This window comes from Microtus oregoni, unplaced genomic scaffold (assembly GCF_018167655.1).
Source record: "Microtus oregoni isolate MIOR12 unplaced genomic scaffold, Mior012 000043F_ref0000047, whole genome shotgun sequence".
NCBI classification, from domain to species: Eukaryota; Metazoa; Chordata; class Mammalia; order Rodentia; family Cricetidae; genus Microtus; species Microtus oregoni.
Genome location: NW_024543210.1, coordinates 1,593,734 through 1,610,229, shown reverse-complemented (window position 1 = coordinate 1,610,229; position 16,496 = coordinate 1,593,734). Strand labels below are relative to the sequence as shown.

Below are 16,496 nucleotides of genomic sequence, written 5' to 3'. Positions count from 1 at the left end.
ATGTGGTTGCTGGGAATTGAGCCCAGGTTCTTTAGAAGAGCATCTAGTGCTCTTATCCGATGAGCCATCTGTCCATCCCAGCATTACTGCTTTTTATTACCTTTATTTATTATGTATATGTATGGGCACATGTGTAACAGCAAACTTGTAGAGGTCAGAGAACAACTTGAAGGAACTGGTTCTTTGCTTCCACCATGGACTTGAACTCAAATGATCAGCACTTTACCCTCAAGTCATCTCTCTGGCTCTACTTTTAACATTACTAGTTGATAATATACAACAACTCTCATGATTTCATTGTACTAAAATATATTACATGAAATTTAGTACTTAAATTCCTTTCTTTCTAGCCTGATGACCTTGAATTTCTGATCATCTTTCTTCTATCTCCTTGATACTGGGATTATACATATGTGCCACCATCCCAATTGTTTTTCTTTTTCTTATTTGGGGGCTGGGGTGATTCTGGCCTTAGAACCCAGCTCTTCCTGAATCCCGAGTAAGCACCCCACCAATACAGCCACATCTAGCCCAGCATTTGAACCATTTTCAAGTATATGGTTGAATGACTGTCTTAGGTTTTCTATGGCTGTTATAAAAACCATGACCAAAAATAAGTCTGGGAGAAGGGGTTTATTCAGCTTATACTTTCACAGTATTTATAGTCTATCATTGAAAGAAAACAGGGTAGGAACTTGGAGGCAGGAGCTGATAACAGAGGCCATAGAAGATGCTGCTTACTGACTTGCTCCTGATGGCTCACTCAGCCTGCTTTCTTTTTTCTTTTTCCTCCAGCCTTCCTTTCTTATAGCACCCAGGAATACCAGCCCAGGGATGGTACCACCCAGAATGGCCTGGGCTCCCCTCCATTAATAACCAATTAAGAAGATGCTGTACAGGCTTGTCTACAGTCCAGTCTTATGGAGGCATTTTCTGATTGAGGTTCCCTCCTCTCAGATAGTTTTATGTCAAGTTGACATAAAACTAACCCGCACAATGACATTAAGTACACACACATAGCGGGGCTGTGGTGGCGCACGCCTTTAATCCCAGCACTCGGGAGGCAGAGGCAGGCGGATCTCTGTGAGTTCGAGGCCAGCCTGGTCTACAAGAGCTAGTTCCAGGACAGGCTCCAAAACCACAGAGAAACCCTTTCTCGAAAAACCAAAAAACAAACAAAAAAAAAAAAAAGTACACGCACATAATTCCATACTCCTCACTATTGTCTGTTTCTCCAGAAATGTTCCTAAACTGAAATTGTACATCCATTAAATAAGCCTTACTTGTTTCCTTTCTTTTTCTCAGCTCCTTACATCCACCAAACTATTTTCTGTCTCTGTATTGGACTAGTTTATTTATTTATTTTTTAAATATTTATTTGTTTGTTATATATACAATATTCTGCCTGTGTGTATGTCTGCAGGCCAGAAGAGGGCACCAGATCTCATTACAGATGGTTGTAAGCCACCATATGGTTGCCGGGAATTGAACTCAGGACCTTTGGAAGAGCAGGCAATGCTCTTAACCACTGAGCCATCTCTCCAGCCCCTGGACTAGTTTAAGTTCCAAATATAATGAGATTGTACAATATTTGTCCATTTGTTCTTGACTTAGAATATTTTTCTTAATATAATGTTGTCAAAGTCATCTACACTATGGCATGTACTGGAATTCCTGAAGCATGTCCTAATTGGTCTTAGGAGTAAAAACCTCAAGTCAGATATCGAGGTAAATGATGTAAGATCAGAGAAGCAAAGGAATAGCCACAGTCACTTCTTACCTCCCCACATCCTTCGACCTGAAGGACTGAGATCCTGTCTCTGCCCTGTGTTGTTACTTCCTGTCTCCTCTCTGTACAGACCTCCAGACCTCTATGGTTAACTTGTGGCTAGCTCCACCCTCTAATCTCCTGGCTGGCTTTATTTCTCAGAACACAAAATATCACAACAAATTTTCTTTCTTTTTAAATTCTAAATAACAATCTGAGAGGGAGACTTAAGTACAGACATTTTGTTTATCCCAAGTATTTTGGAGTTTTGATGTATAAATACATGATAGATGTTTTATATCAGTTTCTTAGGTTTTTGTTTGGTTTTTGGTTTTTCTTTTTTTTTTTTTTTTTGAGACAGGGTTTCTCTGTAGCTTTGGTGCCTGTCCCGGAACTAACTCTTGTAGACCAGGCTGGCCTCGAACTCACAGAGATCCGCCTGTCTCTGCCTCCTGAGTGCTGAGATTAAAGGCGTGCGCCACCACCGCCCAGCTGGTTTTTGGTTTTTCAAGACAAGGTTTCTCTTTGTAACCCTGACTATCCTGAAACGATCTCTGTAAATCAGGCAAATTCATGTGCCTCTGCCTCCTGAGTGCTGTGATTAAAGGTGTGTGCCACCAGCACAGTTTTCTTGGTTTTGTTTGTTTTTGTTGTTGTCTGTTTTTGTACTGGGGATTGAAATCTAGGTAGGGCATAAAAACATAAGCTTTATCACAGAGCTACATATCCAACTTATTATCAATTTTAATGTCATTGATAAATGTATTTACAAAAGCCAAAAATGGCTTCAATACATATGATTACAAGATGATGTGTGGGTTGGGGGGGTGACACACACCTTTAATCCCAGCACTCAGGAGGCAGTGGCAGATGGATCTCTGTGAGTTCAAGGCCAGCCTGGTCTACAGAGTGAGTTCCAGGACAGGCTCCAAAGCTACAGAGAAACCCCATCTTCAAAAACAAACAAAAAACAAAAAGCTAAGTGGATGTGTATAGCTCTGTTGGTTCTAAAGATTTTTCTTAAGGGTTGAGCTTGTGGGGACTAGTGGTTCAGAATCACATGTAAGTTCTACTATATAGAACAGCTGCTTTCCTGGTCATCAGTTCATACTCTTGTTTCTGGCACCATGGTTGGCACATAGACTGGGTGGAACGGGCTGGCTTTGAACTCAAAGATCTTCCTGCCTTTGCCTTCTGAATGCTGAGATCAAAGGCGCGTGCCACCATCACTCAACTTTTTCTCTTTCTTTCTTTCTTTTTTTTTTTTTTTTTGGTTCTTCGAGATAGGGTTTCTCTGTAGCTTTGGCACCTGTCCTGGAACTAGCTCTTGTAGGCCAGGCTGGCCTCGAATTCACAAAGATCCACCTGCCTGTTCCTCCCAAGTGCTGGGATTAAAGGTATGTGTAGTGATGAGGCGAGCAGACCTGCTTTTCATCTGTCCAGCTCCCTCATGGTTAGCTTTACACCCGAAAGAACAACACACAAATTGTATTCATTTAAACACTGCCTGGCCCATTAGTTTCAGCCTCTTATTGGCTAACTCTCACGTCTTGATTAACCCATTTCTATTAATGTGTGTAGCACCACGAGGTGGTGGCTTACCAGGAAGATTTTAACCTGCATCCATCTCGGAGAGGAGAGCTATGGCGTCTGCCTCGCTTCCCTTCTTCCCAGCATTCTGTTCTGTCTACTCCACCCACCTAATTTTCTGTCCTATTAAAAGGCCATTGCAGTCTCTTTATTAACCAATGAAAGTAACACATAGACAGATGACACTCCTACATCAGGCATGCACCACCACCACCTGGCTTTTTAAAAAAAAAAAAAAATAAGCCGGGCGGTGGTGGTGCACGCCTTTAATCCCAGCACTCGGGAGGCAGAGGCAGGCCGATCTCTGTGAGTTCGAGGCCAGCCTGGTCTACAAGAGCTAGTTCCAGGACAGGAACCAAAAAGCTATGGAGAAACCCAGTCTCAAAAATCCAAATATATATAAAGACAGTTGGTCTCCCTATATAGCTGCCTGCCCTTCCTTTCTTCCTTTTGCTTGTTTGTTTGAGATAAGCTTTTACTGTGTAGTCTTTGCTGCCTCAGGACTTACTCTGTAGACCAAGGTGTTCTTAAACTCATAGAGATCTGCCTGATTCTGCCCCCACAATGTTGGAATAAAAGCATCTGTACCATACATGACAGTACCTCTTCATTTGGCAGAATCTTAGAGTTGCTCAGAAAGGTTGTTTCAAGGCCCAAACTAGAAATAAAGGCATTCTGAACTTCCCATCCAGTCCTTCCATTCAAGCCATGTTATCCCTGTCCTTAGCAGGAGTGCTTATAAGCATTTTTCACCTAATAAATAGCCTTTAGAGGCTTTTAGTCTAGCTATTTAATCTGAGTGTTAATACATTGTTAATAGGAATTTTTTTTTCTGGCTTATAAGTTGTATTCCTGATTTATAAATCTTGGTTATTATGCGTGTGCTTCATAGTTGTAGTAATCTCTTAAGAGTTTTATATTGCATTTGCATTTATAAGTAGATTATGATTTGGCTATTTGGAGCTTTGTGATCTCTACAACAGTGAGCAGGTTTCATCCACTAGTAGTTTTCTTGTTTTTTATTGTTTTAATGGGTGTATGATGTCTGTACATGTGTGTAGGTAAAGGTCTTGTGCTTGTTCATGAATGTGCACAGAATACAGAATAGGGCTAGGTTTCCTCCTTTATTGATCTTTCCCTTATTCCTTTAAGGTAGAATCTCTCCTTTTTCAGCTAGGCTATCATACCCTAAGCTCCAGGATCCTCCCAACTCTCCTCTCTGTGGTACTGCATTTTATTCTGTGGAAGACCACATCTGCCTTGTTCCAACTTCATCTTCTTGTTTGAGTAGCAAGGACTTTTAACCACTGAGCCAGGTTTCTGCCCCTAGGTGTTTGTTTGTGCTTTTTTGTTTTTTTGTTTTGGGGGTGTGGGTGTATGTTTTCTTTGTTTGATGTGACAGGGTCTCATGTATCCCAGCCTAGCCATGAACTTCTCATGTATGTAGCTGTAGGCATGTGTGTTACTTCTCTGTTACTGTGTTAAAACACCATGACCAGAGCAATTTATAGAAGGAAGAGTTTATTTGAGCTTTAGTTTCAGAGAAATAAGCATCCATCATGGCAGGGAGTGTAGTGGCATTTAATTTGTATTTTAATAAATAAGACTTGCCTGGAGAACAGAGAGCAAAACAGCCCCAGTGGTCAGCCTTACAGACCAGACAGTGGTGACACATCTTTAATCCAGTAGTCACACTAGTTGCCATAGAAACTGGGTAGTGTGTGCCTTTAATCCCAGCCCTAGAAAGGATTATAAAACGGGAGGAGACAGCAAGTCTCATTCTGAGATTCCTGGAGGCAGGATCACCATTTTCAGACTGAGTTCAAGATAAGAGCCAGTGGCTGGCTGCTTTTCTTTTCTGACCTTTAGGTTGAACCCCAATTTTTCTCTCTGAGTTCTTAGGAATTGTGCATCAAGGGAGGCATAGCAGCAAGCTGCAGACATGGCAACAGGATCAGAAACCCGAGGTTCCTATCTTCACCCACTAACACAAAGCAGAGAGAACAAACTGGAAGTAGAGTGGGATTTGAAGCTCTCAAAGCCCACCTCTAGTGAGCATACTTCCTTCAGCAAGGCTGTACCTATGAACCCTCTCCCAAACAACTGTGACCCAAGCATTCTAATAACAGAGTGTATGAGAGCTCTCATTTAAACCTCTACAGTGGTCAAAGATGACACTGAACTGGTCCTTCTGCATCCACTGTCCTAATGATCTGCTTGATGCTCGGTATACCACCATTCCAAGCTCTGTTGACATCACCTTTATCCTGTCCTGTGCCTTACTGCTCACCCCACTTAAGTCAGTTGTGCTCTTGCTTAACTTGATTACTGCAGGATCTTACAGTGGGCTTCCCATCCTTTCCCGTCATCCTGATTCTGACCACTTTCAAATTTAGGTATACTTTTATGGAGTCAGTTATTCTCAGTTTCTTACCTCATTTGGAATCTAGCCAGAGCCCTTTCCAAAACCTACTGAACTCTTGTGGACCTGCCCTGCACTCTCCCCATTGCTCACACTTCCACCGTATCTGTGGCAACTTTACTAGTGTCTGTCTCTGTCTCTCTCTCTCTCTCTCTCTCTCCCTCCCTCTCTCTCCCTTTTCTCTCTCCTTCTCTCTCTCCCTCCCCCCCACCCCACCCCCTCTCTCTCTCTCGTGTGTGTGTGTGTGTGTGTGTGTGTGTGTGATGTATATTTGCAGACTTTCACTCTGACCTTCGGTGTCCACTGCATCAGATAGTCAGCAGAATACAAACATGTTATTTTCTTTTTATTCTTCACAGCATTCACAGACCTGATATATTCTACATGTGTGTGCTCAATGTTTCTCCTATTAGCCAGCAGATTCCATTAGGAGAGGGAGTCTACTGAATTTGTTGTTTTGTTTTTAAACTCTTTGCTCTTTTGAGGGAAGTAAATCACACGTAGTCATATTCTTTCTTATGAATGTCTGACCTTGGTTTGTTTCTTGCCAGCTTTTGTTTCTTCTTTTTTTCCCATAAGTTTAATTTATTATGTATACAGTGTTCTGCCTACATGTATATCTGAATGCCAGAAGAGCGCACCAGATTTCCTTACAGATAGCTATGAGCCACCACGTGGTTGCTGGGACTTGAACTCAGAACCTCTGGAAGAAGAGTCAGTGCTCTTGACCTCTGAGCCATCTCTCCAGCCCCTTGCCAATTTTTCTTAAGTTGAATCATCCTGTCTATCTTTTGCCTCTGGACTTTTTCCTTTCTCTATTTTTGTATACCTTTATTTATTTATTATGCCGTGGCTGACTATGTAGCTGGGTATCCACCATTGCATCCGCCTCGGTGTTCTAATGTTCCTTCTTCTCAGATCTCCTCCTTTTTATTCTCTGCCAGCCAGCTCTGCCTTTCCTTTCTCCTGCCTTGCTCCTAGCCATTCAAGTCTTTACTAGACCAAAAGTGTTTTAGGCAAAGTAATACAGCTTCGCAGAGCTAAACAAATAAAATGTAAAAGAATGCAACACATGTTTGTATCATTTGTTACATTTGTTTATGCTGTGGAATTTTCCACTTCTTGGAACATTGCTTTGCAGTTATTAGGGACTCCAAACATTTGTTCAATAAAGTAATGATTTGTGGTAATAATCTTACAGGAAGATACATTTTGTTGGAGACATCTGGAGAGAGACAGGGTCTCTCTTTAGACCAGGCTAGTCTAGAGTGCAGAGATCTGCCTGTCTCTGATTCCCATGTGTTGGAGTTAAAAGTGTATGCCACCATGCCTGGCTTACCTTTCCATCTTGATTGCTCAGTTTCTGTTGAGACCTACTGAAGAGATGGAAGCTGCATAACTTAAATGTGTTAGAGTCTTATGGTTTTTCCTCACCTGAGGATTATCATTGTGAGCTAAGATCTTAAGCTTTAGTTGTTGCTTAGTGACCATGTTTTACTTCATACTTACATTTAAAATATGTAAATCATAAAAATATGAGCTAGAGAGTAGGTTCAGTGATTAGGAACATTTATTGCTTTTGCAGAGGGCAAAGGTTTGATTTCTAACACCCACATGGTGGCTTACAACATCCATTCTTATGGGATAATCTTTTTTTAAGATTTATTTATTTATTACATATACAATATTCTGCCTGCATGTGTATCTGTACCGCAGAAGAGGGCATCAGATCTCATTATAGATGGTTATGAGCCACCATGTGGTTACTGGGAATTGAACTCAGGACCTCTGGAAGAAGAGTCAGTGCTCTTAACCACTAAGCTATCTCTCCAGCCCCCACAACATCCATTCTTAACTCAAGTTCTCAGAGAATAAAGTTTCTCTTTCTGACCTCTGCAGGCACCAGGCTCACATCCATGCAAAACACTTACATACATAAATAAATCTAAAAGACTTTTAAATAAAAATGGACCAAAACTTTGTTAAAAGTGGAATGTTACCAATCTGTGGGAAAATTAATGCCCAGATGTAGGATTTTTGCTTAATTTTATTTCTTTTTGTTATAGGTGAAGTATTTGACTATTTGGTTGCACATGGAAGAATGAAGGAAAAAGAAGCAAGAGCTAAATTTAGACAGGTATGAATTAACATGGCTTTAGTTTGTTAATTCAATAAGTTACATTGTTAATTCTAGTAGTACAGTTAAGAGTGGCATCTGGAGCTGGTGAGGTGACTCATTCAGTAAAGTTCCTCCTGTGCAAGCATGAGGACCTAAGTTTGAATCCCCGAGAATACACAGAAAGCTGGACATAGTGATGTGTACGTATGACCCCAGCACTGGTAAAGAGACCAGCAGATCTTTGAAATTCACAGTTTAGCCAGTCAATGAGCACCGAGTTTAGTGTGAGCCATATCCCAAAAATAAGACAGACAACAGTAAAAGAAGACACTCAGTGTTGACCTCGGGGCTCCAAACAGACGCACATACAGTCAGTCAGCAAATAAAGGTGGAGAGCAACTGATGAAAAACACCTCATGTTGACCTTTGAGCTCCATACAGACATGCACACACAAATCTTTCAGAACACTGATTGACAGTTAAAAAATTTTAAGTACTTTTCATACCTAAGACACTGTATTAGCAGTGACTGAATCATACTTGATGGATTCTCTAAGGTTTTAAAATTGTATTTATTTAGTGTGTGTGCACATACAAGCATAGATTTGCCAAGGCATGCATGTAGATGACCTACATAGGTCAGTTCTTTCCTTCTACATGTGGGCCCAGTGATTGAACACAGATCATCAGGCTTGATGGCAGGTGCCTTTACTGTTGAGCCATCTCAAAGTTCAGTGTAGAAAAAACCTGAGATTTTCTTTTTATTTTCTTCTTCCTTCCTTCCTCCCCCCCCCCCCCCCCCCCCCCCCCAGTTTTTCAAAACAGGTTTGTCTGTTTAACAACCCTAAATGTCCTGGAACTAGCTTTTGTAGACCAGTCTGGCCTCGAACTCAGAGATCCACCTACCTCTGCCACCCAAATGCTAGGAATAAAGGTGTGTACCACCACCACTCAGCAAGTGTCTGTCTCTCTCTCTCTCTCTCCTTTTCTTTTTCTTTCTTTTTTAGACAGCGTTTCTGTGTAGCTTTGAAGCCTGTCCTGGAACTAGCTCTTGTAGACCAGGCTGGCCTCAAACTCACAGAGATCCTCCTGCCTCTGCCTCCCGAGTGCTGGGATTGATTAAAGACATTGGTACCACTACCCGGCTTTGGCGAATCTTTCTTATAAATAATTATTTTAATGCACAAAACACCTGGGCTCTGAGTCTTTCTTATAATAAGCCATTGTCTTGCTGGGAGGTGGTAGCCAACCTAGTCTGCAGAGTGAGTTCCAGGACTTAAAAGGCTACACAGAGAAACCCAGTCTTGAAAAAAAAAAAAAATGAAAGAAAGAAATAATTGTTTATAGCTTAATACCAGAAAACCAACAATAGGTTTGAGTATCTTCCAGTCATTGTGGTGTCAGGTTAACTTTGAGTTGTTTAGAGCTAAAGGAAGAGATGTTAAAAGTGGCAAGGGATTGTACAATGTGATTCAAAAGCAGGTTTTGAAAATAACCTTCAATGGCCAGGCAGTGGTGGTGCACGCATTTAATCCCAGCACTTGGGAGGCAGAGGCAGGTGGATCTCTGTGAGTTTGAAGCCAGCCTGATCTACAAGAGCTAATTCCAGGATAGGCTCCAAAGCTATGAGAAACCCTCTCTTGAAAAACCAAAATAAATTAAAAAAAAAAAAAAGACAGAAAATAACTCCAAGAAAAACTTCTTCAACATCAGAAAATATGTTTATCAGGGCGGGAATTATGGTCCAGTGGCAGTGGGTAGAGAACCTGCTAGCATCCATGAAGCCCTACGTTCCATCCCAGCACCACATAAACCCAGTGTGCATACCTTTAATCCTGGAACTTGGGTGGGAAACAGGAGGCTCAGAAGTTCAGGATCCTTGTCAACTGTGGAACGTTTAAGGCCCACCTGGGCCACACGAAACCATCTTAAAAATTGAATACAATAAAGCAGAGTGTAGTGGCATGGTCCTTTAATTTCTCAGTACTTAGGAGGCAGAACAGGCATATCTGTGAGTTTGGTGTCAGCTTGGTTTACGGAATGATTTCCAGGCAGGCCTGTCAGAGGCTACATGGTGAGAGCCTGTTTCAGAAGAAGCAAAACAAAAACCCCAGAGAAGAAATGAGGATAAATGATTATTGTAATTGTGAGTCTGCACCATTGGTGACTAACCCCATTTTTCCCATGTTTAGATTGTGTCTGCAGTACAGTATTGCCACCAAAAACGGATTGTTCACAGAGACCTCAAGGTGAGCCCAAAATCCTTGCTAAGTTTTCTATAGTTCTTTTGGTGGCCATTTTACAGGTGATGATTAGATTGTGTTGTTGGATAAGAGAAAAATAAGGTTAGGGACTGGAGAGATGGCTCAGTGGGTCAGAGCACTTTCTGCTCTTCTACAGGATATGAGTTCAATTCTTAGCACCCACATGGCAGTTAACAGCTGTCTAACTCCAAGATCTGACACACCCTCACACAGACAAACATGCAGGCAAAACACCAGTGCTCATAAAATAAATAAATTAAGCCAGACATGATGGCACATACTTTTAGTCCAAGCATCTGGGAGGCAGAGGCAGGCAGATCTCTAAGTTCATGGCCAGCCTGGTCTACAAAGTAAGTTCCAGGATAGCCAGAGCTACATAGAAAAACCCTGCCTCAAAAAACCAAAATAAATGAACAAACAGATTAATAATAATGTAAAAATAAGTTCTATAATGATTGGCTTCCTTTGTCCTAAATACACAGTGAAGAGGTTTTTGTTATTGTTGTTTTTAAGTAAAGTTCACGAAAAGTATTTCAGGTCTCAGAAAAGGTACCTAGTGGTTCATCTCTGGAGAACAGTTTTCCCATAGTCATACAGGGGTACAGAGGTCTCCTGACACACCGGGCGGACCTGGACATGACTGCCCGTGCCTATGTAGGAAGGCATTCTGTCCTTTAAGCTGTAGTGCTTGTTGAAGGTATCCATGGGCTGCATCTCTGCTCTTTGGCAGAGTTAGGATTCACAGAGCATTTTTCTTTTCACAGGCCTTGGAACTTGGGCACCTCTCCTGTTCCTCTTCTTACTTCCAGACACTCCCTCTTCCTCTCTGTGTCTTATAGCATATCGTCTATACCACATCTAGACACTATCCTCACAAGATTACTGACTGCGTGCTTGTCCCTCTTAGCGCCCACCCTGAGCACATCACTCTGGCAGTTGTGGTTGCTGCCTACATGTGATGACCCCCAGTCTGTTTCTGCAGCTAGAGTTGTTCTAGGACCCAAGCACCCTAGTACCTAGCAAAAAGTATCCCTTGGGCACCTCAGGTGTAGTCAATTCAAAATCAGATCTTTTCCTTTTTAAATAGAATTGTGTTGTTTTTCATTATGGTGACTGAAGCTTCTCCAGAGCCTCCTACTTAACCTCCATTCAGCTGCCACTTTTGCTGCTGTTTCCTATCTCTACTACTCCATTCCTGCTCTCCAAAGCCAGACCACACTCATGTGATAGTCAGTTCAAACACAGTTTTCTGTCTTGTCTTCTCTGCTCCCGGCTTTCCCTGCTTCCCATCATATCTCTATATTATGTGTATGATGTGTATGGCTGTTTTCCGTGTGTGTGTCAGAGGCAGAACTGAACTTCTGAGTTTAAGAGCAACCTGATTACATAGAACATTCCACGGCAGCCAGAGCTAAAATGATGAGACCCTGTCTCTCCCTGCCCCCCAATAAAAAAATAAACATAAGATTATCATTTCCAGAGGAGGAAGGGAGGGGAGCAGAGAAACATGAATAGCTCAATAAAAACAATTTTATGTTTTTTTTTGTTGTTGTTGTTGTTGTTTTGTTTTTTTGTTTTTTTCGAGACAGGGTTTCTTCTGTGGTTTTGGAGCCTGTCCTGGAACTAGCTCTTGTAGACCAGGCTGGTCTCAAACTCACAGAGATCCGCCTGCCTCTGCCTCCCGAGTGCTGGGATTAAAATAAAAACAATTTTAAAATAAGATTTCCAGCCAGGCAGACGCAGGCAGATCTCTGTGAGTTCGAGGCCAGCCTGGTCTACAAGAGCTAGTTCAGGCACCAAACTATAGAGAAACCTTGTCTAGAAAAAAAAAAAAAAAACAGAAAACAAAACAAACAAACCCTGTCTTAAACTAACAAACTAAAAGTCATTTCCTTGTTTAACAACTCTTGAGCAGTGTTCTCTCATCTTGAGGGTAGAAAACTGAAGAAAACACTGTTGATTTTATGCCCTCTTCCTCCCCAACTATCTCTGTGGAGCATCTCTCTCCAAACATTACCTTTCAGTTGTCGACAGAAATGTACCCTCCCCTTTGTGGACTTCCAAGTCTTCATTCTGCCCCTAAACACCCCATGAAACATGCTATCTATATCTTCCTCAGTTTCACTTCCTCTGGAAATTTTCCACGACCCTCTTTTGCTGAGCCTTTTCTCTGTCAGTACCCATCATAGTGCTCAGATCTCGGCAGCTTATTAGCTGCCTGCTTCACCACCCTACACTACGAATCCTGAGGGCAGGGTCCTGTCTTGCTTATCCTTGTACATCCAGACAGTAGTCTCATACCCAATGTGTCTGCTTCGTGCCTGTCAGCTCAAATCAACAGAAGTGACTAGTTTGTCTCGGAGGTTGGGGTGGGAGTTCTCCTTCCCCAGCAATACCCATTTTACAACCATTTGGTGGTGTTTATGAAGCGTGACTGTATTTTTAAAAAGCCTCTTATTAACTGAAGAAGCTTTCTACATTTTTGTTGATCTTCAAGTATTTTATATTTAAGCTTGTCTTATACTTCAGCTGTATTTGACTGTTAATATCAATTAGGAATATAATTTATTTCCAGTGTTTTTCTAGAAATAGTGTTTTTACATTTACTAACTAGGAGATAAGTCCTTGTTAAAAAAAAAAGCCTTTATGAAATGCCTGATGCTATTATCATAAATGTATTTTGGTTAAGTTTTATTTTTGTCTTGATGTTTTTTCTCTAGGCTGAAAATCTGTTATTAGATGCGGATATGAACATTAAAATAGCAGATTTTGGTTTTAGCAATGAATTTACTGTTGGCAGTAAACTAGACACGTTTTGTGGTAGTCCTCCATATGCAGCCCCTGAGCTCTTCCAGGGCAAGAAGTATGACGGGCCAGAAGTGGATGTGTGGAGTCTCGGCGTCATTCTGTACACCCTAGTCAGTGGGTCGCTTCCCTTTGACGGTCAGAACCTGAAGGTATAAGAAGCAGTTGCAGCCATGCTCTTCAAAAACTAAGGATTTTTATAAAATTGTGTAGATTGACATTTTTAATATTATTTGTATGGGTGCTTTTATGGGTTTGATTTTATTGTTACTGTTTTTAACTTAAAAATTGACTTTTATTTCTTTATTGCATTCCCCAAAGGAACTAAGAGAGAGAGTACTACGAGGGAAATACAGAATCCCTTTCTACATGTCCACAGACTGTGAAAACCTTCTCAAACGCTTCCTGGTGCTGAACCCAGTTAAACGTGGCACTCTTGAGGTAACCACACCAGTGGGAAGAAAGAGCATTTAACAGAACCCTGCTTAGTTTATGTGACACTGAACACCTGTGGGGTTTTAGGTAGTAAGGAAAACAAACAAGCAGACAAATTCCCTTAAGTTTCCTTTAGAGGGTTATTCAATGAAATGCTGAAAATCATCTCCCTAAATATTGTGAACGTTGGGGGACTTTGTTCTGTGCTAACACAGTTCACCTTGCAGCAAATCATGAAGGACAGGTGGATCAACGCAGGTCATGAGGAAGATGAGCTCAAGCCATTTGTTGAACCTGAACTAGACATCTCAGACCAGAAGAGAATAGGTAATTACCTGTGTTTGTGTGTATGTGTACTATACATGTTTTACTCCTGTGTGTGTAGCTCAAACAGAAACAAAGGGAAGGTAAGCACAGAATTTATAGATCCACTTATCTCTTCCGTCTTAATTAGGAGCTTAGCAGGGCGGTGGTGGTGCTCACCTTTAATCCTAGCACTCGGGAGTTAGAGGCAGGCAGATCTCTGTGACTTCTGGTCTGCAGAGAGAGGTTTAAGACAGCCAGGGCTCCACAAAGAATCATTGTCCCAAAAAACAAAAACAAACAAAATTGAGAGCTTAATCTATGGTTTTCTGTAGTAGCACCAGTAACTCAGAGACATGTTCAGCAGCTCTTCTATGTTAGGAAATATATAACCTTCTAATTCTAATGAAATTGTTTTTCCCTATGCTAGCATGATTTCCAATCCAAATAAAATATATAAACCATATTTTATCTTGTAGATATTATGGTGGGAATGGGATATTCACAAGAAGAAATTCAAGAATCTCTTAGTAAAATGAAATATGATGAAATCACAGCTACATACTTGTTACTGGGGAGAAAATCTTCAGAGGTAAGAGTGTCTAGAGAGGAAGAGCTAAATACCCTGTGTAAAAGGGATCAGTGTGCAATGCATGATGCACATGCCTGTAGTTCTTGCACTCAGGAAGTGGAGGCAGGGGAATCAGGGACTTATGTTCTCCTCAGCTATATAATGAGCTCAAGGCTAGTCTGCACTACAAAAGACCCTGTCTCCAAAAAGATTTGACTCTATTTTTTTAAAAAAAAAGATTTCTTTATTTTTTTTAATATAACATTTGGTGTTCATTTTAAAACTTTGCCTGCAAACAGTGGTCTCACTCCATTAGGACCCTTATAAGCTATTATTTTTTATTTTTGGTTGTGAGACTAGCATTTAGTGGCTGATCCATCTCTGCAGCTCATAAACTACTATTTTAGCTTCAAAGTAATAATCCTTTATGAGTAGTAATGTCACAAGCCTATACAATGGTGAGTTACCTTTAGTCATTAGTAGTTTGAAATTGATGTAAAATACCAAACAAAGGAAACAGAGTATTATGTCTTTGTTCTTTGAAAAGATCAGGAAGGAGATCATTAACATATAACCTTATTCTCAGAAGTCAGAAAATACTTTTGAATGAGTTTAAAGTTATTATTTTGAACCAGGCGGTGGTGGCTACGCCTTTAATCTCAGCACTCGGGAGGCAGAGGCAGGTGGATCTCTGTGAGTTCGAGACCAGCCTGGTCTACAGAGCTAGTTCCAGGACAGGCTCCAAAGCCACAGAGATACCCTGTCTCGGGGGGGGGGGGGGGGGGGTGTTTTTTGTATGTTTTGATAACTCCTCTCTGATTGGGAGGAGTATGTCACCAGGAATTTCCTGACAAGCCATTGGGCTCCGTATATGGTTGCTGCTCTTCTCATTCTCCCATAGCTGGACGCTAGTGACTCCAGTTCTAGCAGCAACCTTTCACTTGCTAAGGTGCGGCCAAGCAGTGACCTCAGCAACAGCACTGGCCAGTCTCCTCATCACAAAGTACAGAGAAGTGTTTCTTCAAGTCAGAAGCAGAGACGGTACAGTGACCATGGTGAGTCTGAGACTATTCCAGTAGCTTCTGAATGTGTTCTCCTGACTAGAGCCTGTCAGGGCAGAGGAGATTGACTTGCTGTCCCTTTTTAGCATTAGGGACTGGTATGGTTAAGGTCGCCTAACTATTTGGAACATTTGGTAGACTTCGCTGGATAAGACTTAGAGAATGAAAATCTCATCTGTAGTTTTGCATTTCTCTCTGAGCATTGCAACTGTCAGGGCTCTCTACTGATGGAACAACATTCTCTGTTCATGCAAGCTATTGAGCGCTTAAATGGAGGAAATGATTTTCACATTTTTCTTTTTATATATATGAGTATTTTAATTTCATGCATTTATGTGCCTCACTTGTGCCTGGAGGCCAGAAGAGTGTGTCAGATCCCCATGAACTGGAGTAACAGATGCTTGTGAGCCATAATGTGGATGCTGGGATCCAAACCTGGATCTTTTGTGAGTGAAGGCAGTGTTTTAACTGCTGGATCATATTTCCAGCCCCAGGGTTTTCTATTTCAATTTCAGTTAAAGGTAAAAATATGAGTCTGGGCATTTTGGCATATTCCTGTTATCCCAGTATTTAGGAGGTAGAGGCAGGGGGATTAAGAATTTAAGGTTGGGACTTGAGAGTTGGTTAAGAACACCTGTGTTCAGTTCCCAGCACCCACATGGCAGCACACAAGTATCTGTAATTCCCTTCTAAGGGATCCAACTCTTGTCTTCTGGTCATTGTGGGCACTAGTCACACATGTGCACAGACATACGCACAAACAAAACAACTATCTGATAAAATAGTATTTCTTCTTAAATTTCAAAAGAAGTTAAGGTCATCCTTTGCTATATGCCAAGTTTGAAGTTGGTTTAGCCTGAGACCCTCTTGCAAAGTAAGGAGAGAGAAGGGGAAGAGGAAAGAAGAAAACAATGTGCATCAAGGGTGTTGATTTACCTTATCTGTATGGTTTGTAAATGAGGAGGTGCTCTCAGTTTCTTTCTTCCTATATATTTGTGTTAGCTAACTAGGAAGTTTACAGGGCCTATATACTAAATGCCAAATTTGAATGCATGCACACTACTCTTAAGAGATCCCATTCAAAGGGAATTACTCCTAAATCCTGAAAGAAACATGCTGAGGGCTGGAGAGCTGGCTCAGCGGTTAAGAGCATAGCCT

General features: G+C 41.3%; 1 protein-coding gene across 6 annotated transcripts in view; it reads left to right on the top strand.

The window, feature by feature from the left end:
- Positions 1-16,496, top strand: part of Mark3 (microtubule affinity regulating kinase 3) — a 90,013-nt gene that overhangs the window by 48,633 nt on the left and 24,884 nt on the right. For all 6 annotated transcript variants that reach the window (XM_041633122.1, XM_041633121.1, XM_041633120.1 and 3 more), the window contains exons 6-12: positions 7,847-7,917; positions 10,092-10,148; positions 12,884-13,120; positions 13,290-13,409; positions 13,631-13,730; positions 14,186-14,298; positions 15,179-15,332. In XM_041633122.1, the coding sequence (XP_041489056.1) occupies positions 7,847-7,917; positions 10,092-10,148; positions 12,884-13,120; positions 13,290-13,409; positions 13,631-13,730; positions 14,186-14,298; positions 15,179-15,332 (852 nt within the window). The remainder of the gene's footprint in view (positions 1-7,846; positions 7,918-10,091; positions 10,149-12,883; positions 13,121-13,289; positions 13,410-13,630; positions 13,731-14,185; positions 14,299-15,178; positions 15,333-16,496) is intronic.